At 38.7% G+C, this 23,984-nt stretch overlaps 1 protein-coding gene across 1 annotated transcript in view; it reads right to left on the bottom strand.

The window, feature by feature from the left end:
- atm (ATM serine/threonine kinase) overlaps positions 1-23,984 on the bottom strand; it is a 117,069-nt gene that overhangs the window by 73,740 nt on the left and 19,345 nt on the right. Inside the window, exons 11-20 of the mRNA XM_052110090.1 lie at positions 21,044-21,247; positions 15,898-15,999; positions 13,879-14,113; positions 11,121-11,252; positions 10,430-10,555; positions 9,543-9,635; positions 4,093-4,285; positions 3,794-3,987; positions 1,509-1,591; positions 1,196-1,360 (exon numbers count right to left, since the gene is read on the bottom strand). Of these exons, the coding sequence (XP_051966050.1) occupies positions 1,196-1,360; positions 1,509-1,591; positions 3,794-3,987; positions 4,093-4,285; positions 9,543-9,635; positions 10,430-10,555; positions 11,121-11,252; positions 13,879-14,113; positions 15,898-15,999; positions 21,044-21,247 (1,527 nt within the window). The remainder of the gene's footprint in view (positions 1-1,195; positions 1,361-1,508; positions 1,592-3,793; positions 3,988-4,092; positions 4,286-9,542; positions 9,636-10,429; positions 10,556-11,120; positions 11,253-13,878; positions 14,114-15,897; positions 16,000-21,043; positions 21,248-23,984) is intronic.

Genomic DNA, 23,984 nt, shown 5'->3' with positions numbered 1-23,984 from the left:
TGTGTGTATTGTTTACTGTACATTGTATATAATTATTGTGTTGTGTAAGTATGTGTACATTTGATTTGTAAATTGTGTTGTGTAAATATGTTGTTTACTGTAATTGGTATATGTCTCGTCACTGTCATGACTGCTATGTTGCTCGGAACTGCACACAAGAATTTCACCTACTGTTGCACTTGTGTACATGGTAGTGTGACAATAAAGTGATTTGATTTGATTTGATTGATAAATGTGGTTTTGCAAATTGATTTTCCTTAAATTACATTATTTTTAAAAATGTAAAGAATGTTTGTGCATACTGAAAATAAATTTGTTTTAATGTTTACAGGTAATGTTAATGTCTGAACGTTTTCTGTAAACAACACAATTTTATTTTATTTTCAGATATTAATGTAGCACAGATATGCATATGATTAATATGTAGCAAATGTATAATAAATAAGATACATAATATATGTATACAAGTTCATCTTTTCTGTGCAAAAATAAATATGTATCGAAAAAATATACCTCTATTTATTTTAGTAGTGTGACTTGACTTTACTTGAAACTTATCAGGACTTGACTTGACTTGCATAGGGTGAACCCTTGACTTGACTTGACTTGCTTGATTTATCTGAACTGCGACTTGAGACTTGACTCGAGACTTGATGGTTAAGACTTGAGACTTGCTTGGACTTGACCATGTGTGACTTGTCCCCACCTCTGGAAAATATACTTCTGCAACCAAGGCGGATGAAAAAGTGGATAGAAACTGTTGCGCTCTATTCACTGCATTATAAAAAGTGGGTGCTCCATTTTTAGATGGTGGTATTACATTTTGAATAACAATCATGAATAACGTTTCTGAATAATGATTATGAAGACAAAACATTTATTTGATTGAAATATTGTGCACTGATGAATCATGCACAATAAGATGAATCTTTAAGCTGACCAAATCGATCGACGATATTGACAAACAGGTAGTCCACCCCCAAACTCATGCCATTCATACAGACAGAATTGGCATGTTGGACTGCTTAAACACATAGAGTAATGTTTTGAAAGCATTTTAGAACCAATGTTTACACTCTTCAGGAACTCAGCCTAAAAATGGTTTACTTATAGTTGTCTCAGCACATTAAACTGGGATATGAGAAAGTATTTGAACAAACTCTTGTTGGCCTCAGTTGGGAGATGTGTTTCTCACCAGAATCCTGACATGACTTTGAGCAGAGCTCCTCTGATATGTGCCATCTCATCCTCCTGTTCGCTCGCAGGTGGCATGCGGCCCAGGCAGCTGATAGAGGGCAGTAGAGCGCACAAGATAGCAGCACACACCTCCTGATCAAGCCGATACAGAGAGCACACATCTCTGAAAGGAAGACAGAAAAGGATTAAGAAAGGAAAGTAAAATTCAAAACATTTGTTCAAAACTGAATTTTTTGAGAAACTGATGGGATCAAAATTGACAAACATACAATAAGAATTCAAGAATGTATAAGATATGAAGGCTTCCTTACGCCAAGGGCCTGAGAAGAGCATCAAATTCTTCAGGAGCAAGAGATGAGACCTCTGCTGGAAGTTTCTTTAGCAAAGAGAGATACTAGTCAAGAAAAAGAGAATGAAGACAAACAAAACAACTTTATATACACTGTCTTACACCAATGATGAAGGTGAATAGCAACAGATATTATATTGTTATTCTGTTAGTCTCAGAGGGATTGCCCGCCATCTGATGTATAGGCCTACAGCCAAAATGGAAAAAGCTTTTCCAAAATTGCAAACTGTAATCTGACTGGTTGGCTGCTACACAACTTCAAGGATTAGAGGTATGCTTTAAACAGCTTTAATAGCTTCCAAAGAAGACATGGTATCTGCATTTTCTCAAAGTTTGCCAAGATTCTTACTGTTTGACTGATGGAATTTCATTATTTTTGTAAGGTTTTTTTTTGTGGCCTTTTCGTCACTGTTGTGACCGAGAGGACATGGAATGGTAGGAAAAACAAAACAAAATATAGCCGCAGGAAGCAATTTTCAGGTTCCAAGCACATGTTAAGAGAATGTGACCAAAATACCCAAATTTGACAGAATAGATTCTGTGGACACAGTATTTCAACAGGTTATAGCACCCCCTAGCGTTGTAAATTCATTAAATTTGGTATGTGCCCTCAAAATGTCCAGTTGTCCATGTGTACCAAGTTTTATTACATTAGGACATTGCACTCCCAAGATACAGGCCAATTGGTCATTATAGAGCACATCTAAAAACATGTAGGCTCCTATTTTCTGAATGATTAAATTAACTGAATAAAATTTCTCACAACATCACTAGATTATACATAACAATTTCATGCAAATCAGACAAACAGCCAAGGACGGGTGCGAAAAAGTACGTTTTTCAAAATAATCAATGTGGTAGCAAAGTTTTCATGTAGAATTGGAAATCAACTTGACTAACTGATTTGGGGAAACTTAAGGATTCTGAGGAAACACATTCTAGCAAAAATTTAAATTATCTTATTGAAGCGCCACCTCATGGTCAATTCTCACAAAATTTCTGATGATTGTCTGATAATTGCTAGCTGTCATTTTAGTTGATGTGTCCATTCAGTATTTTAAGGATATGCAAGAACTTGAATAAAAGACAAAGCATGCAAAATGCCAAACTAAAAATGAAAAAGGCATGCTTCCTCAAAACGTTTTTGTGTCAAAGTTTTCAAAGTTTCGTTAAGTTTGGACTTTGCGTCTAAAAGACAGTTCGATATGTAAAAATGGGCTGAAAACACACAACCATTTTATTGGCTTGCCAAATGAAAATGTATTTACATATGATTTTTTTCAGGTGAGTTACAAGTTTATTGAGATATTTGCATAGGCATTGTTTCCCAAACTTTTTTCTGCCACGGCACACTTTTTACAATTAAACAAATCTCATGGCACACCTCTATCCCACTGTCCCAAATAACCATCGTTGATAGTTTTCCTTTCAAGAACTTTCATGTTTTCTCTCCATTTTAGTTGCATGTTTACGCGTAATAATTGAAATTCGGCTATGCAAAAATGCAAGTGACGTAGGTACGGTGTATAATGAGATCACAGGTGGCAAGAGTGCTAATTGGGTAATGAATAAAATAACAAATACGCATCTTTTCTTATTTTTAGATTTGTTCTTGCAATACCACAGCAAATATTTTTTTATTTATCTATTTATTTACATGGCTCCAGACTAACATTTAAGAGTGGCAGCACAGGTGTATATTCTACAAATGGTCGCACCAGTACTTTGCAACGGTCCAACTGAAAGAAAATTTGTTTCGCGTTCAGAACATTTGCCGTTTTATATTTCTCATACGGAACAAAACACGACAGAGCACAATCAGAGAGAGTCAGCCAACTTTGTAGTCGCGACCTCTTGCAAAGTTTAATCACACTGTTAGGAAAAATGGTTGAAATTTTGTCTCAGTCCAGAGCCCCAATTTATTTTGTGGAATCTGATAATTTTCCACGGCACACCTGTCAATCTTTCACAGCACACTAGTATGCCATGGCACAGTGGTTGGGAAACACTGGCATAGGCTATGCTAGCTTAGTAGGCTAATTGGTAAATTGGCCAGTGTAAGCTGCATTGTGGATAAGACTCTATGACTATGTGACTCCACTGTCTTGGATGACCCCCTTGAGAAATGATTAACTCCAACAAGGTAAGACATCTTCAATCATTTAAGAGTTAGTACATTCACAAAACAGCTGGATTTCAAAGGTTGCTCACAAATGGAGTAGAAAAAACTAATCTTGGCATAATCACCATGTTGAGGTGCAGTGGTTGTGAGAAGTCTGTGATGTCCAGTAGTTTTAGCAGCTTGCGTTGTGTGTCCAAAGGTTTGAAGGAGAAGCCCCCATTGAGTTCTGAAGAGGCACAAAGAGACAGGAAACCAAACACAGACAGGAAGGCTAAGTCTTGCTTGGTTAAATGCTCCTCAGATAATGCACACTTGGCCCCTGTGATCAAACACAAAACAAAAACTAAATTATGTCATCACCACACCTGCTGGAAAACATTAAATCACTTCTTGCTTTCAGAATTGTCTCTCTGAAACTCATCACCTGTGCTGAACTTTGAATCACCAGTATCTTCAGTGGACTGGTGTGGTCGGGAGGTGCTGTGATGTGGCTCATCTCCATCTTCAAACAGATCTATGTCCTCACAATTATCAGTTTGGGTTCTGCTCACCTCCGGGTCTTCATCCATCGGCTCATTCTCTATGACCGCACTCTCTTTTTTACTTGAACTACTCAGCTGCAAATATAACAGGTTTGCTTTAGTTGAGTCTCATTCAGCATCAGATAAAAAGCAGGTCAGTTAAAATTCTCAATATCATCTCACTTGGTTGAGAGGTTTTCATTTTAAATGATGTTACATACAACATGCTGTTGTTGTATGTTAGTTTAGTCGACCAGCATTCAACTGTTTGTCACATTTAAAGCAAAATGTTAGAAAATGTTCAGTTTTGGGGACTATTGTAGAAAGACACAAATGTAATAATTAGTCATAATATAATAAAAGTTCTGAATGTAATAACTTGTGGTCCTAGATGTAATAAAGGCCCTTAATGTAATAACTTTTGGTCCTTAATGTATAGAAATTTGCCAGAAGGGTGTCTAGTATATGGGAGGTATGGTAGTTTAAGTTTGTGTTTGCACTTATTAGTCTATATACATAGATATAATGTTTATGCACAAGTTTTTGATAGCTAATGAAAGTTAGAATAATGAATCAACTTTTATTATTGTTGATGAAGGTAAAGGGTACGATCCCAGCAACAGAGATCCTCCATGTGATGCTGGTGAAGATGGAGGAGCAAGATGTCCCGGAGGCTTTTCTGGAGGTCTTCGAGTGCATGGCCCAAGCTATGGAAAGGCCGTAGGTGCATTGGGCAGTCCACCTCATACCGCTGCTGACTGGGGAGGCCCAACTTGTGGCCCAACAACTCCCGGTTGATAACCTTCTGAGGTACCCTGAGTTAAAGAAAGACCTCCTGCAGCGGGTCAGCCACAGTACAGAAGAGCGTTGGCAGCCGTTCCGTTCCATGACACTGAGCGAAGTCAGCCACCCATTTGCCTTCGCTCAAAAGCTCTGCAACGCCTGCCAGTGGTGTGTGCTGGCCGAGGAGCCCAGTGACGTCGGGTGTCATCGATCTCATGCTACTGGAACAGTTTGTCTCCATACTACTGAAAGGAACTGTGGAGTGGGTCCAGTGCCACCGATCGGCATTGCTGGATGAAGCCATACATTTGGCGGAGGACCATTTAGCTGCATACCCTGGGGCCGGCGCGCCGTGCTCTCTCTCTGAGTGGTGGCTCAGCGATTGAGGCTCTGGGTTACTGACCAGAAGTTCAGGGATTCAAGCCCCAGCAAAGCCAAGATGGGGGAGTGTTGGTCCCTTGAGCAAGGCCCTTGACCCTATCTGCTCCAGGGGTGCCGTATCATGGCTGAGATATGGGATATGTGAAAACAAATAAATGTCACAGTATATATACGCAAAAATGTATGTATAATATGTGACGAAAATAAAGGTTTCTATTTCTATTTCTTTTCTCGCTCTCTCTGTGGTCTCTTCCCTCCTACTTTCCGACCTATCCCGTTTCCCCAGAAACTTTGGATTACAGAAAGGTCAACGTGGTGTTGAAATTTGATGCTTATCCAACGCCTCTTATTGACGAACTGCTTGATTGGTTGGACTCTGCTCGCTTTTATTCGACACTGAATTTGACAAAGGGATATTGTTATTTCCCTCTATGTAATTTCAAGTAATGCCCCATGTGAAAATGGCCTTCTCCACACTGTTTGGATTACACCAATTCGCGACCCTTCCGTTCGGTTTGTTTGGGGCCCCTGCTGCGTATGCCGCTGCTTATTTGGATGATATCATTATTTGAAGTAATGATTGGCAACAGCATATGCAGCATCTGAGGGCAGTTCTGAGGTCTCTGCGATGAGCAGAATTCAGAAGATCTATATGAGAGTGATGAAGTAAAGCACCAAAGAGGAGTGTCTGGCCATCAAGTGTGCAGTCCTCACTATCTGCTACTATTTGTTGGGACGAGCATTCACCCTATTTTCGGACCATGCCCTGCTCCAATGGCTCTACCGCATGAAGGATGCCAATGCCCGGATCACCCGTTGGTACCTGGCACTACAGGCATTTAAGTTTGAAGTGGTCCAAAGACCGGGTGCACAGATGGCTGTTGCGGACTTCCTCTCCAGAAAAAGGGGGGCAGTCCGGATGGTTTCCCGACCTAAGTCAGGCGGTGGGGGTATGTGAAGGTGAGGGTGTGGTCAAGTGCCTGTCTGGGCAAGGACATCCACCTGAGATGAATTGTGACTAATTACCATTTCCATGTTCACAGTGAGAGTCAGGGGAGATAAAATATGGCCCAGTCCACCTAAAGGGAGAGAGAGCCAGGCTGAGAAGCTGTGTGTGTGTGTGAATTGAAGCTTCACCATTGTGCTTATTCAAGATACATTCTATGAAAGCTAAACTAAATATATTATATGTTGTTTCTCAGGTAAATGTATCTTGTTTTAAGGATTTTTAGATCATTTAGATCGAAAACACTTGATAACAAAAAACTATTTAAAATTAAAAATATTTTTTTCCCCTTGTAATTCAGTGAATGTCATTTAGAAGTATTTTTTTTATGTTTATCCCCTTTTCTCCCAATTTGGAATGCCAAATTCCCACAACTTACTAGGTTCTCGAGGTGACGTGGTTACTCAACTCAATCCGGGTGGTGGAGGACAAGCCTCTGCTTCAGAGACAGTCAATCCACGCATCTTATCGCGTGGCTCGTTGTGCATGCCACTGCGAAGACTCCAGTCTTGTCACATTTTAACTTTTTGTTCAGCCTCCCATTCAGCTCATGAAAACATGCTGCATGATCATGAGGAAGGATTACATTAAGAAATGCACATAAAAAGTGATTGGACAATAGTGGTTGACCTTGGCAAACAGCTGAAATTTCCTTCTGGGGTCGCCATTATGTCCAAGGTAGAAGTTGGAGAGGTGGCTGACGCAGTCTCATGGTTTGCCTCTACTTAATCAGTTGGGATCGGCATCAGCTAGAAAAGTCGAAATGATTGAGCTTACTGTCCCATGAGAAGAAAGACTGAAGGTAGCCTATGAGAGGTAAAAGTTAAATATGCTGATCTCACTGCCGAGTGCAGGGAAAAGGACTGCCCCATATCCTGTAGAGGTTGGGTGTCGAGGATTTATGAAAACATCAATGCAGCACCTATTGAAAGGCATTGGGAGAATTCTCTGAAGGAAATCTGAAAAAAGGAGCTATTGTCCTATGGTTAAGAAGGACAGACAAGAAGTGGGGTGTGCAGAGGTGAGAATGTAGGAATAGGGAACATTTGTTATGTGAGGTAGTATATGGGAGTGGGGAGGAATGATTTCTGCTGACGCACTCTGTCCTTATCAGGGGGTTTCTGGAGAGGGATCGAGTGTGGGAGCAAGCCTATGCCGAGATAGGCTTTGGAAGGGCGGCTGACACAGTCTCGTGGCTCGCCAATCATGTTCCTTTCCAACTAAATCTGTTGGGGTTTTGGTATATGGATGGGCATTGGAGAGGTGGTAGGCATAGTCTGGTATCTTATTAATCCCTGGCTGCATGTTTTGATCAGTAAAAGTGGGAAGTCTTGATGGGAAGGCAAGAATGAGAGGCAGCGAAAAGGATCCGGTGTCCAGCTGTGAGGGGTGGCAGGGAGACGTCCCTGACTGCTGCCCCACCACCAGGAGATGTTCTGGGATTAATGGGGCGAAACATCTATGATGGGTGGCCCTTGGCTGATGAACGCAGAGCTAGACAACTGAAGGCACTGGTAGAGGTGCAGCAGCTAAAAATGCTTAGCAGACCTGTGTACCTATTAAGGACCAAATTATTACATTTGGGAATACATTTTATTATATTTAGGATCATTTATTACATTTGTGTCTTCAACACCATTAAAGGGATAGTTCACCAAATATGAAAATTCTCTAATTATTTACTTACCCTCATGATATCCCAGGTGTGTATGACTTTCTTATTTCACCAGAAGTCATCTGAAGAAAATGAGTCAAATATCTTAGCTCAGTAGGTCTTTAAAATGCAAATGAATGGAGATTACTCTTTTGAAGCTCCAAAAATACAGACATTCAGCATAAACGCCATTCTTATGACACCGGCTGTTAAATGAATGCCTTCTAAAGCGACACGATTGCTTTTGGTGCAAAAAAGATAAAAATGTAAGTAGTTTTTTTTTAACTCTAAATCATGCTTCCGGTCAGGAGCGGTACACACGTGACGTAATTTGAAACACGCGAGAACTGACACATGTGTGTCAAAGCCGGAAGAGCAGTGCTGTTTACAAGCGAGAAGGAATGCAGTACAGTAACATCGTTGGTTTTGGTTTAGATCTGTATCTTTACTCAAAATGGTGTGTTTGTGTGCTTATCCAGGATGTCTCAATCGAGTGGAGAACGTGAGATTAGGTTGGTATCATGGCAAGCAAATACGTCACACGAGAGACCGCTTGGACTCCACCCACTTGTGATCCAATCCCTCGCGTTGGAATATAGTATAAAGTACTTAAATATTGAATTATTATTTTTTTTTTACACCAAAATTGACTATCTCTTTAGAAGATATTTATTTTAACCGCTGGAGTCGTATCGATGATGTTTATGCTGACTGTCTGTGATTTTTGGATCTTCAAACAGAAATCTCAGTTCACTTGCATTTTAAGGACCTACTGAGCTAGAATGGTAATATTTTTCTTCAAATGTGTTCCGGTGAAGTTAGAAAGTCATACACACCCGGGATATCATGAGGGTGAGTAAATAATGAGAGAATTTTCAGTTTTGGGTGAACTATCCCTTTAACCATGTTATTTACTTTCTCTACTTAACATTAGCATTATAAACTAATCCAACTTATAAACTAATCCAAATTCACTTTCAAAAGTTTTGCTTTTTAATCAAGTATACCAGTATTTTGGTTTAGCTCAAAGGGACATACGTATTAGCATGGCAAAAACACAGAAAATTATGTACTTCAGTTAATTCCAGACATCCCTGCAAGGAAATCACTGCTATATCCAGGATTCTCACACCTTTCTACCAATGAATTTCAATGACATTACCAGTCATCAGTGATTACCGAATAGGGAATTTTACCAATTTTATAGCGATTGCACTCAAAAAAAGACATTTCTAGCTGATCAAATATTTTAGAGCTGAGCATTACCTAAAAACAATTATACAATTATACAAAACTACTTCACGATAGAAATGTCCATGACTTTTACATGTCTTTTAAAGATTTTCCAGACTTGGAAAACCACAATTTTAAAATACATTTTAATATAAATGGTTGTAATTCAGGTGGGAACCCAGTGTATTATTATAGTATGCTAAAACATACTATACAAATTCAAGACCATGGTACAGTGATGGAACACTGATGGAAATGCCATAATACATTCTGGTATTTGTTTTTGTTGGTCTCACCAGATGTTTAGATATGTCACACAGGTCATTAAGCAACCTCACAGGTAATGTCTTCATGAATAAATTGGCAGAGATGATGGAAACTTTGTCCTCCTAGAAAACAAAAGTTAAAAAGACAAGTAGTTTCACCACAAACTCTGACTATTTTGGACATCACTTGTGAAATGGTGATTTCCTGAGCACCCAAAATGTAACAATTACAATTCTAAACAACGCAATGCATCATGAAACCTGACATTGGGTCTTGATTCAGTATGATTAGATTATTTTGGTACAATTTATATATTTTCCAAAATATTCGTAAGACACAAACATAACTAGAGGGACAATCAAACGTGTCTGAACCGGAAGTAAAACTGGGAATCTGCATTTGCTGAATTTGTACACTTGAAAAAAAGAACTGTATTTTGGATTAGAAATCCACAAGTAATATTACAGATAAAAGATTCAATGATAACAGATTCAAATTCATTTTCATTCATAGGGTGAAAGAATAATAAGAGAATCTGACTCAACAGTAGCATGACCATGACTAGGAGAGAAATAATAGTGACCGCTTAAATAAAGCTGAAGTATGTCACTTTTTCAGGGTTAAAATACCCAGCTTAATATACAGAGACAACTAAAGTCCTTCAGAAGTTAATTTTCTCGAAAACTGTAAACAGTTTATCTCTGTGGCACAATAAAATTCCTGTTAGTTTAGAGCGTCCCGCTTGGACCCGTCCCAACAATGTTACTCAACCAATAGCGTGAGTTGTGGGTGGGACTATCTGATGGTTCAAACAACAGAAGGGGCGTATTTGGAAAGCTGTTTTGAAAACATTGTTTATTTTTGCAATTACAAAGAAATGACATACTTCAGCTTTAAATAGTATGATATATCTTACCTTATCTCTTCTGCAGACACTATCAGAGCACAACAGCATCACAGATTGAATTGTTGCGATTGTTTCGCTGTCAGCTAGTTTGCTCTTTGCTGTTGATATGTAATGACTAAATTCATGAATCAATGCCTAGAATGACAAAAATATTTTGGGTTACATTAATAAGCAAGGGATGGATATGACATATGCATGCATATTTAGATTAGACAATATAACAATTCTCAGCAATATCCAAAAAATTCAAAGTTGCTAATCATCATAACTTGGGACATTAGCATAGACCATGATCAACAGTGATGAAAATCAACAGATGTCAATATTAATGCAGCTGTTCAGTCATGACGACAATTTGTAGGCCAACCCAGAAGACTAATTCACAAATGATACATGCTTGAATTTCGAAAGTGTTTTATTTCGAAATGTTTTTTTGTTTTTTTTACAATTGAGCAGTTGTCCGATTAGTCAAGCATACTTGTGGCAGTTTTCAAAGCACACAGACGCCTCAAAAATGCTAAAGTCATAAACATAAAAGTCTCTTAAATTATGTTAACCACAGATTTAGTTTTACACATTAATCAAAAAACACTATTCTAAAAACCCATTGGAAATTCCTGAACGAACCCATGGCTGGAAAATGCTACATATCTTACAGGTTTTAGAACTACATCCTGAAAAGCTCTATAGCAAATCCCACCTTGGCTTTTAGGAAGAGTGGAGAGTGGCAGGCCTGTTCTTCTGTGAGGGGCCCGATACACACGTAAGCAGCCAGAACTCCAGTCAGCAGAGTCACACAGTGCAACACACACTCGTGAGGAGTGTTTGAACTCTGTTGAGTGAGTTAAGGCATTAGACACAAAACCCTTAGATGAACTGCAGTTAATGTAAGCAATGATGATTCCAAAAATTCAGTAGTACAGTAGATAGCAATACCAGTTACATTTTGATCATTCTCAATACCAATTTTGATACCATGATTTGTATGTCCATAAAACACACTCCTTTCTTTAAAGGGCAAGTGTGCAATTTCTAAAGCACTAGCATCACCAAATGGAAATGCAAAAATAACATGGTTTTTTCTTGGTCAAAAAATGGTCTTCGTTGATAACTGATGCACGGTCATTCAAATGCTCAAAGTTTATGCATAATTGCATTTAATTACTATAAAACATAATTGCATACTTAATTGCTTTTCATATCTACATTGGATAAGAGTTATTTTTCACCATCGAAGCACATGGAACCTTTTGAATTCAACAAATAATTTTTTTACTTTAAATGCTGTCTTACAAAAAAAAAAACTTTCAAAGACTAGCTATATTGACCTTAACCACAGAACTGAGGAGTCATCCATAGTCTTACACACGCTTATGGCATTGCACAGTAAATATATAAGCAAGTACAGGTTTAAATTCTGGACCTCCAATACATAGACAAATTGTCTACTAGCACAGTCATGGGTCAGAATATTACGGGAACGTGAAAACAGTCTAAATATAACTAGTCTTGTTGAATTCTTTCATGAAAAAAAATAAGAAAATATTTATTTTTCAGAAAATTATTAATGAAAAATAGTAACCTAAACACATTTAGAAACCTTAAGAACATATGACACAGTTTTATTAAAAACAAATGTATTCCACCTAATAGATTAGCATATTTAATTTGAAACCAGTTACTGTTACTTCTGTAAAATCATGATCAACTTTAGTAAGGGTGACGTGTATTTGAAAAACCTTTATTTTAGTGCATGTCGAAATAATCCAGCAGAGCGGATCCCTTGCACGAGTGGTTTTATGGTGGTTTGCGCGTTTTGCGCAACACTCGCATGAAAACCAGGCTTTGATTGTATGGCACAAATGCGTGTCTTAGATGAGAAGCATATTTATCGCATATGAAGCTCAGAACGTGTGATGAATATCAATTTCACTTGGATGGCTGCCGAAAAATGTTTCAATACAGGAAATAGGAGAAAACTGACTGTTTTCAAAGAGGTTTCTTGAACTCTTTCCTCCATTAACTCCCCAAAGATTGCCCCTTCTATGCTGTAGAAGAATCCAATTTTGACTAAATCAAAAGTGTTAAGTGTCTAAACATTTAGGGCTGGGCGATAAACCGATATCGATATACATCACGATAAAGAAAATCCACAATAAGATTTTGAAGAATTTTCGGTATTTACTCTGTGTCGCTAAAACACAAGCAGTTCGGCTTTCTCAGGCTGCGTTTTCAACAGGGGCTGACGAAATCAGCTCAAAGGCACTCTCAGCGCTATGAGAGAGCTTGCTCCACACCGCTAACAATCCTACGATCCACCTTGCGAGCATGATGCTCGGCTTTCATAGGAATGAACTAAAAACGCTCTCAGCTTCGCTCACAACGCGTGAGTGGTAACGTAGTGTCAGACTGGTTGAACTGGCTAATGCTAGCTGCCTTGCTAACAATTAAGTTACGTCGGACACCAGATTGATTCCATCCGCACCGCAAATCTTCATGACAACGGTTGCGCGCTCTCATCGTCTCTAGTGAAGAGCGTGACGGAACAACAGTGATGTGGACAACAGCTCTGATCTTTCTGCTCTGAAATCTTGAATATTGTTCTCCAACACCAAACATGCATAATATCTGCCCTGTCCCGTTGCCTCTTTTCCCTGCATGTGTGTAGACATGAAGCGCCGCATGAGTTAACGTGGTTTCAAAGCACCTTTTTGACCAAAACGTTTTTCCCTTCTAAATATATCTTTATTAATCCGCATGTTACGAGACTTTAATAATAAACAAATCGATTTCTGTTCTAATTTTGTGAAAATGAATAAGATGTCTGGATTGGAGAAGGAAAGACTAAAATTACTAGTTGGTAGACTAGTCTCTCACTTTAATGAAAATATACAAATGTTTTTTAAATAAAAAAAAAAACGTTTTCTACATTTTCTCTCGGGACGCCCCTGAACACACATTCAGCATCATTCCATAGTAACAAGGGCTTCTAAGCCCCATACTTGGGTATCTGAATCTAAAGAAATATAAAAAATATTTTACAAAATACAGACTATTTTGACTGTTTAGAATTAATTTTTTCTTCTTTTCTTCCATCAACTTTGAAATAAAAAAAGAAAGTGCAATGCGTATATCGTGATAAATATCGATATCGAACCATATGAAAATGATTATCGTGATAACAATTTTGGCCATATCACCCAGCCCTACGTTTACATTACATTTACCCATTTGGCAGATGCTGTTTATATTTGATCTGTTTGTGTGTTCCCTGGAAATAGAACCAATGACCTTGGTATTGCTACCTGCTCTACCAGTTACAGGATTTCCACATCTAAAAACGACGGGTAATGTTAATTTCCCCCACTCCCACAATTTTGGTGCCCATTTCGTCCCCAAAGCACATTTGATATTCTTATACTTTACTACACCTTACAATACTATACTACAATACTTACATCAGGAGAGTAGCAGTTAAAGAGCTGCTCAGTGACGGACAGAAGACTCCGCTCCAGTTTGCTTCTGAGAGATGGAATTACAGTGAACTGCGGCTTTTCTGAGCATGCTATGTCTCTGTCAGATGTATCCGCTGGGCAGGTGGCCGTAACATCAAAACTGAACTGTAGATAAAGACTCTCAACATCCACCAAACTGTCTTTACCCTCTGTGTGGGATGAACTCTGTGGAGAGAAGCTGCAAAAGAAACAGATAAAGACACAATATACACATAACAATTTATTTAATTAACTGTACAGTAAGTTACAAACATCAACATCATTTAAGTATCTAAACACTAATATTGCAAAAGAAATATACAGGTGAAACTCGAAAAATTAGAATATCGTGCAAAAGTTCATTAATTTCAGTAATTCAACTTAAAAGGTGAAACTAATATATTATATAGACTCATTACAAGCAAAGCATATTTCAAGCCTTTATTTGATATAATTTTGATGATTATGGCTTACAGCTTATGAAAACCCCAAATTCAGAATCTCAGAAAATTAGAATATTACATGAAATCAATAAAAAAAAGGATTTTAAATACAGAAATGTCGGCCCTCTGAAAAGTATAATCATGCATATGTACTCAGTACTTGGTTTGGGACCCTTTTGCATTAATTACTGCCTCAATGCGGCATGGCATGGATGCTATCAGCCTGTGGCACTGCTGAGGTGTTATGGAAGACCAAGATGCTTCAATAGCGGCCTTCAGCTCTTCTGCATTGTTTGGTCTCATGTCTCTCATCTTTCTCTTGGCAATGCCCCATAGATTCTCTATGGGGTTCAGGTCAGGCGAGTTTGCTGGCCAATCAAGCACAGTAATACCATGGTCATTGAACCAGGTTTTGGTACTTTTGGCAGTGTGGGCAGGTGCCAAGTCCTGCTGGAAAATGAAGTCAGCATCTCCATAAAGCTAGTCTGCTGAAGGAAGCATGAAGTGCTCTAAAATGTCCTGGTAGACGGCTGCGTTGACTCTGGACTTAATGGCTCCCCAAACCAACACAGACTGTGGAAACTTCACACTGGACTTCAAGCATCTTGGATTGTGTGCCTCTCCATTCTTACTCCAGACTCTGGGACCTTGGTTTCCAAATGAGATGCAAAATTTGCTCTCATCAGAAAAGAGGACTTTGGACCACTGAGCAACAGACCAGTTCTTTTTTTCTTTAGCCCAGGTAAGACGTTTGACATTTGAAGCCCATGTCCAGGACCCGTCTGTGTGTGGTGGCTCTTGATGCAGTAACTCCAGCCTCAGTCCACTCCTTGTGAAGCTCCCCCACACATTTGAATGGCCTTTTCCTGACAATCCTCTCCAGGCTACGGTCATCCCTGCTGCTTGTGCAACTTTTTCTTCCACACGTTTCCCTTCCACTTAACTTTATATTAATGTGCTTTGATTCAGCACTTTGAGAACATCCAACTTCTTTTGCAATTACCTTTTGAGGCTTTCCCTCCTTGTGGAGGGTGTCAATGATGGTTTTCTGCACAACTGTTAGGTCAGCAGTCTTCCCCATGATTGTGAATTCAACTGAACCAGACTGAGAGACCATTTAAAGGCTCAGGAACCCTTTGCAGGTGTTTAGCTGATTAGAGTGTGACACTTTGAGCCTACAATACTGAACCTTTTCACAATATTCTAATTTTCTGAGATTCTGAATTTGGGGTTTTCATAAGCTGTAAGCCATAATCATCAAAATTATATCAAATAAAGGCTTGAAATATCTTACTTTGCATGTAATGAGTCTATATAATATATTAGTTTCACCTTTTAAGTTGAATTACTGAAATTAATGAACTTTTGCACGATATTCAAATTTTTCGAGTTTCACCTGTATGATAAAGGACACTGGCTATGTTCAGAAAGCGATACTAATATACTGCATACTGACTCCAGTCCACATACTGCATACTATATGTGTGTCATACTGAATAAAGCCGATATTTGTGACTGCTGGTCTCTGTGTCACACTCACCTCTCTGGCTGCAGGCTGCCCATTAGAAACATCACTCCTGTTCTGCTGTCTTTCAGCGTTAAAGACACAAGAATTCTGGGGATGACGTTCAGTGGAAAATCCCTACAAAGATCAATAAATTGTTTATAAGGCTCACATACTGTATCTCTGTTCAATACAAATTAAGCTCAATCAACAGCATTTTTAGCATAATGTTTATTACCACAAAAACATTATTTTGACTCAGCGCTTGTTTATTTAAAACAAAAAAGAAGAAGCAAAAATCGAAGTTATATTAAGGCACTTATAATGAAAGTGAATGGTGCCTGTCCATAAATGCTAAAATACAAACTTTTAACAGCTACAAGACTTACAAATTATACATGTTAACATGATTTTAATACTGTTTTAAACTGTCCATTACTGTTGAAACAATGTGTATTTTAGAGTTTCTGGATAGGTACCATTCACTTTCATTGCAAGTGACTTACTGTAACTGCGATTTTTGCTTATATATATATATATATATAAACAAGATAGTCAAAATGATTTTTATGGTAAATGAAACAATTCCACAAATGCTGTTAATTGAGCTTGACTTGTATTGAACCCCAAACCTTCCTTTAATAGTGTAGTGTGTAATATCTGCACCCCTAGTGGCACCAAATGGAAGTGCACAAGATTACTGCTCGAAACAGGTTTTCCAAACACTCCTACCACCTTTTCCAAACACCATCTTCCATTGTTCCACAGTGTTTACACTTTTCAGGAAGTCTATTTACTAATGGCTGACTTATAGTTGATTGTGCATATTAAACTGTAATACGAAAAAGTATTTTTTAATTTAAAAAAATTACAAAATTCACCACAATACTATACATAAAAACTGTAATTCAGGGTACAGAGGTATATCCGATATTCCCGATATAGTCACGATATGATTTTACTGACAATGTAAATTTAAGCAGAATTGTGAATATCTCAATGATTTTAATGTGATTTTGGAAGCACTTTATTTTACAGTACTGTTATAAATTGAAGTACTATTTAATTACAACAACAACAACAACAGTAAATAATAGGTACTAACTAAACCTATCCCCAACCTTAACCCATATTAAATACATAAGGTTACCTAATAATACTCAGTATGTTCTTGGGTAAGTACACTGTAAAGTATACTGAAAGTACACGTAAAGTAAAATAAAGTGCAACTGTCATTTGGCCATTAAGTATCATAAAGAGCACATCAGTCGACTAATCTCACAATCCTTCAGGCCTGCACAATTATGCAAAATAACAGTGAAATGTGATTATTAAACTGAAAAAGGCAGCACTTAAAGATACTGTAGATAAATATGATCTCTGTATGTGTCACGTTCCTCTGTTGTCTACCCTGTGTTCTGTGTCTCACTATTCACGTTCATGTCATGTTTCCTTGTCTGCTCCGTGTTTTCCATTTCACCCATCACCGTTCACGCTCCATGTCACGTTTTCCTTGTTGTCCGCCCCATGTTTCACTGTCCTTGTCTAAAACTACATTTCCCACAATTCTCGGCCTCCCTCACTGCCTGCACTCATCATTGTTTTCACCTGTGTCTCGTTCAGTCTCCACTTTGTCTGTGTATTTAAACCCTGGTTCTTTGTTTAGTCTCTGTCAATCGTTGTTCGTTTCTTGAATGTTGTCAAGCCTGGTCTGTGTTCCTTACCAGAGTTCTTAGTTTTGTTTCACTGTGTTAAATCTGTTTCGTTGTGTTTTAGTTTCCTGTTTTCCCATCGTGGACTTTCATTTGTGTTTACCTTTTATTTCTTATGTGTTAATCCCAATAAAACCGCATTTGGATCCGCACCACTTGTCCGTCTTGTCCTGCTTCCACACCCTTCATAACAGTATGCTTAATAATAATAATCAGGTAATGCTCGATTATGTGCACGCGCAGGGCTCACGGGCTCGTGCTATTAGCGCTTTCAGAGCTGTACACGTACACGTGCATTGTGAAAGAAAAGTAATTGCTGGTTCAAGCATTTGTGCAACTCCAAACATTAGTAACCACTAGAAATGATTATACACATCTCCAAACGTGGCACAGTATAACAGAAAAGGTGCTTTCACCAGATGCTGAACATTGTAAACTACACACTGCACTTCAGTGTCAAAATAAAAGCTCCAGGTGAAGGTGAAGTAAATAGGACAGATATATATTACTAAATATTTTACAGAAATATTGTGTATTTAAAACAAATCTAATCCTTAAAATAACAATGATAATTCAGTATTATATTATAATAATAAACTTGTAATTTATTATTATGCGATATTCCTGAGTTAGTTCTTGCACACACTGTTCATTCACAAAACTTTTTTTTTGTAAAAAATATATGAAGAAAAATAATGATTTTTGTTACACTAATATGTAGCATTGAATATGGAATATAAATGTAAATATAAAAGTAAATATCATGAAAAAGAAAATCTCATTCTCCAACAAACATCCCATTATTATTTTTAAATTAAATTTTTATTCAATGCTTTTAAAATATTGAATCTACTCTATTGTTTGTATAAAATGATGGTTAATCTGATTTTAAAAAGAAAAATATATTTTTTTAGATCAAATACATCCTAGCGAGATATACAGGTGAAACTCGAAAAATTAGAATATCGTGCAAAAGTTCATTAATTTCAGTAATTCAACATAAAAGGTGAAACTAATATATTATATAGACTCATTACAAGCAAAGTAAGATATTTCAAGCCTTTATTTGATATAATTTTGATGATTATGGCTTACAGCTTATGAAAACCCCAAATTCAGAATCTCAGAAAATTAGAATATTACATGAAATCAATAAAACAAAAAGGATTTTAAATACCGTAATTTCCGGACTATTGAGCGTACCTGAATATAAGCCGCACCCACTGATTTTTAAATCAAATATTATTTTGAACATAAATAAGCCGCAGGTGCCTACCGGTACATTGAAACAAGTTAACTTTACTCAGGCTTTAACGAAACACGGTGTGGCAGCGGGGGCGTGGTCAAGCGCCCGTCCGGGAGAGAAAAGTGGTAAGGGTGCTTACACCTGAGCTAAATTATGTTTAACACCGGTGTCTAATTTCAGTAAGCATGGGGAGAGCGGCATAAAAAGGCAGCAGCCACAGAGCTGAGAGAGTGACACACGTCAGTCTAGTGTTGGCGCATAGAAGAATTGAGAAACTTTATAAAATTGATTGTAAACATTGCTGTGGCCATTAAAAGCCTTACCTGGAACACCAAGTGCCCTGCTGAAAACTGTCACACTGGTGCCCGTGTGACAGTTTTCCCAAGAAGGACACGTGAAGCAGGGCACTTGAAATTAGACACCGGTGTTAGACATAATTTAGCGCAGGTGTAAGTGCCCTTACAGCTTTTCTCTCCCGGACGGGCGCTTGACCACGCCCCCGCTGCCACACACGGCTTGTAATAAAATATTTGCAGTAAATAGTAGCCTACCAAGAAAGTCATTGGTCACTATCTTCCTCCTCTTGTGCACATGAAACCACTGAAGTCATCTCCTTCGGTGTCGGAGTTGAATAGCCTCAGATTTAGTTGTCTTTTTGCATCACGCTGCTGTTTCCAACGTCTTATCATCGACTCATTAAGACCAAGCTCCCGTGCAGCAGCCAGCCGCTTCATTGTATAAGCCGCGAGGTTCAAAGCGTGGGAAAAAAGTTGCGACTTATAGTCCGGAAATTACGGTACAGAAATGTCGGCCCTCTGAAAAGTATAATCATGCACATGTACTCAGTACTTGGTTTGGGACCCTTTTGCATTAATTACTGCCTCAATGCGGCGTGGCATGGATGCTATCAGCCTGTGGCACTGCTGAGGTGTTATGGAAGACTAAGATGCTTCAATAGCGGCCTTCAGCTCTTCTGCATTGTTTGGTCTCATGTCTCTCATCTTTCTCTTGGCAATGCCCCATAGATTCTCTATGGGGTTCAGGTCAGGCGAGTTTGCTGGCCAATCAAGCACAGTAATACCATGGTCATTGAACCAGGTTTTGGTACTTTTGGCAGTGTGGGCAGGTGCCAAGTCCTGCTGGAAAATGAAGTCAGCATCTCCATAAAGCTTGTCTGCTGAAGGAAGCATGAAGTGCTCTAAAATGTCCCGGTAGACGGCTGTGTTGACTCTGGACTTAATAAAGCACAGTGGACCAACACCAGCCGATGACATGGCTCCCCAAACCAACACAGACTGTGGAAACTTCACACTGGACTTCAAGCATCTTGTATTGTGTGCCTCTCCATTCTTCCTCCAGACTCTGGGACCTTGGTTTCCAAATGAGATGCAAAATTTGCTCTCATCAGAAAAGAGGATTTTGGACCACTGAGCAACAGACCAGTTCTTTTTTTCTTTAGCCCAGGTAAGACGTTTGACATTTGACATTTGAAGCCCATATCCAGGACCCGTCTGTGTGTGGTGGCTCTTGATGCAGTAACTCCAGCCTCAGTCCACTCCTTGTGAAGCTCCCCCACACATTTGAATGGCCTTTTCCTGACAATCCTCTCCAGGCTACGGTCATCCCTGCTGCTTGTGCACCTTTTTCTTCCACACTTTTCCCTTCCACTTAACTTTCTATTAATGTGCTTTGATACAGCACTTTGAGAACATCCAACTTCTTTTGCAATTACCTTTTGAGGCTTTCCCTCCTTGTGGAGGGTGTCAATGATGGTTTTCTGCACAACTGTCAGGTCAGCAGTCTTCCCCATGATTGTGAATTCAACTGAACCAGACTGAGAGACCATTTAAAGGCTCAGGAACCCTTTGCAGGTGTTTAGCTGATTAGAGTGTGACACTTTGAGCCTACAATACTGAACCTTTTCACAATATTCTAATTTTCTGAGATTCTGAATTTGGGGTTTTCATAAGCTGTAAGCCATAATCATCAAAATTATATCAAATAAAGGCTTGAAATATCTTACTTTGCTTGTATAATATATTAGTTTCACCTTTTAAGTTGAATTACTGAAAATAATGAACTTTTGCACGATATTCTAATTTTTGAGTTTCACCTGTATATTGAATATCGTCACTATGCTAAAAAATCATTTTTGTAGCCATATCACTCAGCCCTTGTCCAGAGTGATGCGGGTTCAGGCAGGTGTGATATAAAGATGTTGTACCTAATGATAATGAGGTGAGGTTTGCAGTTCTCCTCTGTATCTTCACTCTGTTGGTTCATGAGCAGCCAGTTGATGATGGAGTCTCTCAGCGTGGGCGGCTCTCCGCCCGTCTCCATCAGAACTCCACTGGTGATGTCTCTGCCGTGAACACTCTTAGGAATAGAGCACTTCAACAAGGCCTGAGCCAAACTGAGGGCACCAACTCTGAGGGAAAACAATGAAAATAAAACCTAAGTGAAAACCTTTAAACATTACAGAAATGTTCCAAGTTTAACACAACCAGGAATTTTAAAGACCGCATCTGTGATATGCTGTTGACTTCCGTGAAAAATATTTTTGACTATTCCACCATTGGTAAAAACTAACAAAAATTTTATTGTAGTCAACGCTATTCCTAGTGGTATAAAAATGATTCTGAAAGGAGAGCGAAACAAATCCTATTTCTCTGAATAACACTTCTATTTCAATTGAAGGAATTCTTTTTACTGATATCAAATTCAATAACCACTTTGTTCGCAATCATATCAGCAGAAAATCTATTCCAGCATCTTCCTTTCCATGGATGATGCTATACAGTGTTAATTGGAATTTGGTATGGTCTCTTTAAATATTAAAATATGACATACACTCACCTAAAGGATTATTATGAACACCATACTAATACTGTGTTTGACCCCCTTTCACCTTCAGAACTGCCTTAATTCTACATGGCATTGATTCAACAAGGTGCTGAAAGCATTCTTTAGAAATGTTGGCCCATATTGATAGGATAGCATCTTGCAGTTGATGGAGATTTGTGGGATGCACATCCAGGGCACGAAGCTCCCATTCCACCACATCCCAAAGATGCTCTATTGGGTTGAGATCTGGTGACTGTGGGGGCCATTTTAGTACAGTGAACTCATTGTCATGTTCAAGAAACCAATTTGAAATGATTCGAGCTTTGTGACATGGTGCATTATCCTGCTGGAAGTCGCCATCAGAGGATGGGTACATGGTGGCCATAAAGGGATGGACATGGTCAGAAACAATGCTCAGGTAGGCCGTGGCATTTAAACGATGCCCAATTGGCACTAAGGATCCTAAAGTGTGCCAAGAAAACATCCCCCACACCATTACACCACCACCACCAGCCTGCACAGTGGTAACAAGGCATGATGGATCCATGTTCTCATTCTGTTTACGCCAAATTCTGACTCTACCATCTGAATGTCTCAACAGAAATCGAGACTCATCAGACCAGGCAACATTTTTCCAGTCTTCAACTGTCCAATTTTGGTGAGCTCTTGCAAATTGTAGCCTCTTTTTCCTATTTGTAGTGGAGATGAGTGGTACCCGGTGGGGTCTTCTGCTGTTGTAGCCCATCCGCCTCAAGGTTGTGTGTGTTGTGGCTTCACAAATGCTTTGCTGCATACCTCGGTTGTAACGAGTGGTTATTTCAGGCAAAGTTGCTCTTCTATCAGCTTGAATCAGTTGGCCCATTCTCCTCTGACCTCTAGCATCAACAAGGCATTTTCAGCCCACAGGACTGCCGCATACTGGATGTTTTTCCCTTTTCACACCATTCTTTGTAAACCCTAGAAATGGTTGTGCGTGAAAATCCCAGTAACTGAGCAGATTGTGAAATACTCAGACCGGCCCGTCTGGCACCAACAACCATGCCATGCTCAAAATTGCTTAAATCACCTTTCTTTCCCATTCTGACATTCAGTTTGGAGTTCAGGAGATTGTCTTGACCAGGACCACACCCCTAAATGCATTGAAGCAACTGCCATGTGATTGGTTGATTAGATAATTGCATTAATGAGAAATTGAACAGGTGTTCCTAATAATCCTTTAGGTGAGTGTATATGCTACCCTTGTAATAGCGGACTCCATAAGTATTTTCAAAATATTGAGAAGAAATGCAATTTCTGTGACCTAGAAGAAGGGATGCACTGAAATTTCGGCTGCCGAAAATGGCACTTTCGGTTTTCGGCCGAGTGTTCTCTGCACTGCAGTGTTTGTTCAGCAGAACTTTCAAGATATATATATATATATATACACACAGAGTACAGCAAGAGATTCTACAGGAATGCGCCCCGATCCACAGCAGTGCCACAACTAGCGCAGCTACAACACAACTTGAGACGTATCTAGCTGAACTACCCGTTGCCAGAAGCGACAATCCCCTTGACTACGGTCGCATAAACAAAGACCGCTTTCCTTTGCTTGCGCGGATTGCACGCATGTATTTATCTGCCCAAGCACCAGCACAGAGAGTGAGAGCCTGTTCAGTGCAGCATCTCATGTTCTTGATGAGCTTTCTTACAGGAGAGACTGTCAGAAAGTTTAGCAACTTTTGTTCTTGAAGAGAAACCTGTCACTTGTACTTAAATAGAAAGCGGTCCAATTTGATGTGTATAGCAATTACATTACACTTGTTCTTCTCTCGAGGATACATCTGTCGTTTACAGTTGAGGTTGGATTTAGTTCAATTACTGCTGTTTTGCACTGTTGTTTTGCACAATAATTTTCACTTAAAGTGTACATCCGTTTACATAAACAGAACAGAGCACTGATCTATATATATATATAATTATATATTATAGTTATATATAGATCAGTGGAATAGAGGCCCTCTGCCGTTCTGTGTTCTGCCTTTTATTTTAATTAAAATTACTGTTGCATTTAAACTTTTTCAAAGATGCTAGCTAAGTTCATTACTTGACTGTTGTTTTGCATATAATAGTTTTCTAAAACTTTACATTATTTGGTAATTGTTAATAAAATCTGTAAAATTAGATTTTTACAGAACTGAATGAAGAATAATATTTAATATAGTTTTAATATATTTTTTGTCCAATTTTGGTGTGTTACTTTCAATAAAAGTGTGATTTATTTTATTGGTTTGTAGTTTTTTCAGATTCATTAAATTCATGTAATTAATGAAAAAGTATAA

The sequence above is a fragment of the Xyrauchen texanus genome, chromosome 38 (assembly GCF_025860055.1).
Source record: "Xyrauchen texanus isolate HMW12.3.18 chromosome 38, RBS_HiC_50CHRs, whole genome shotgun sequence".
NCBI classification, from domain to species: domain Eukaryota; kingdom Metazoa; phylum Chordata; class Actinopteri; order Cypriniformes; family Catostomidae; genus Xyrauchen; species Xyrauchen texanus.
Note: the sequence above shows the minus strand (reverse complement) of the source record. Positions and strands in the feature narration are given on the sequence as shown.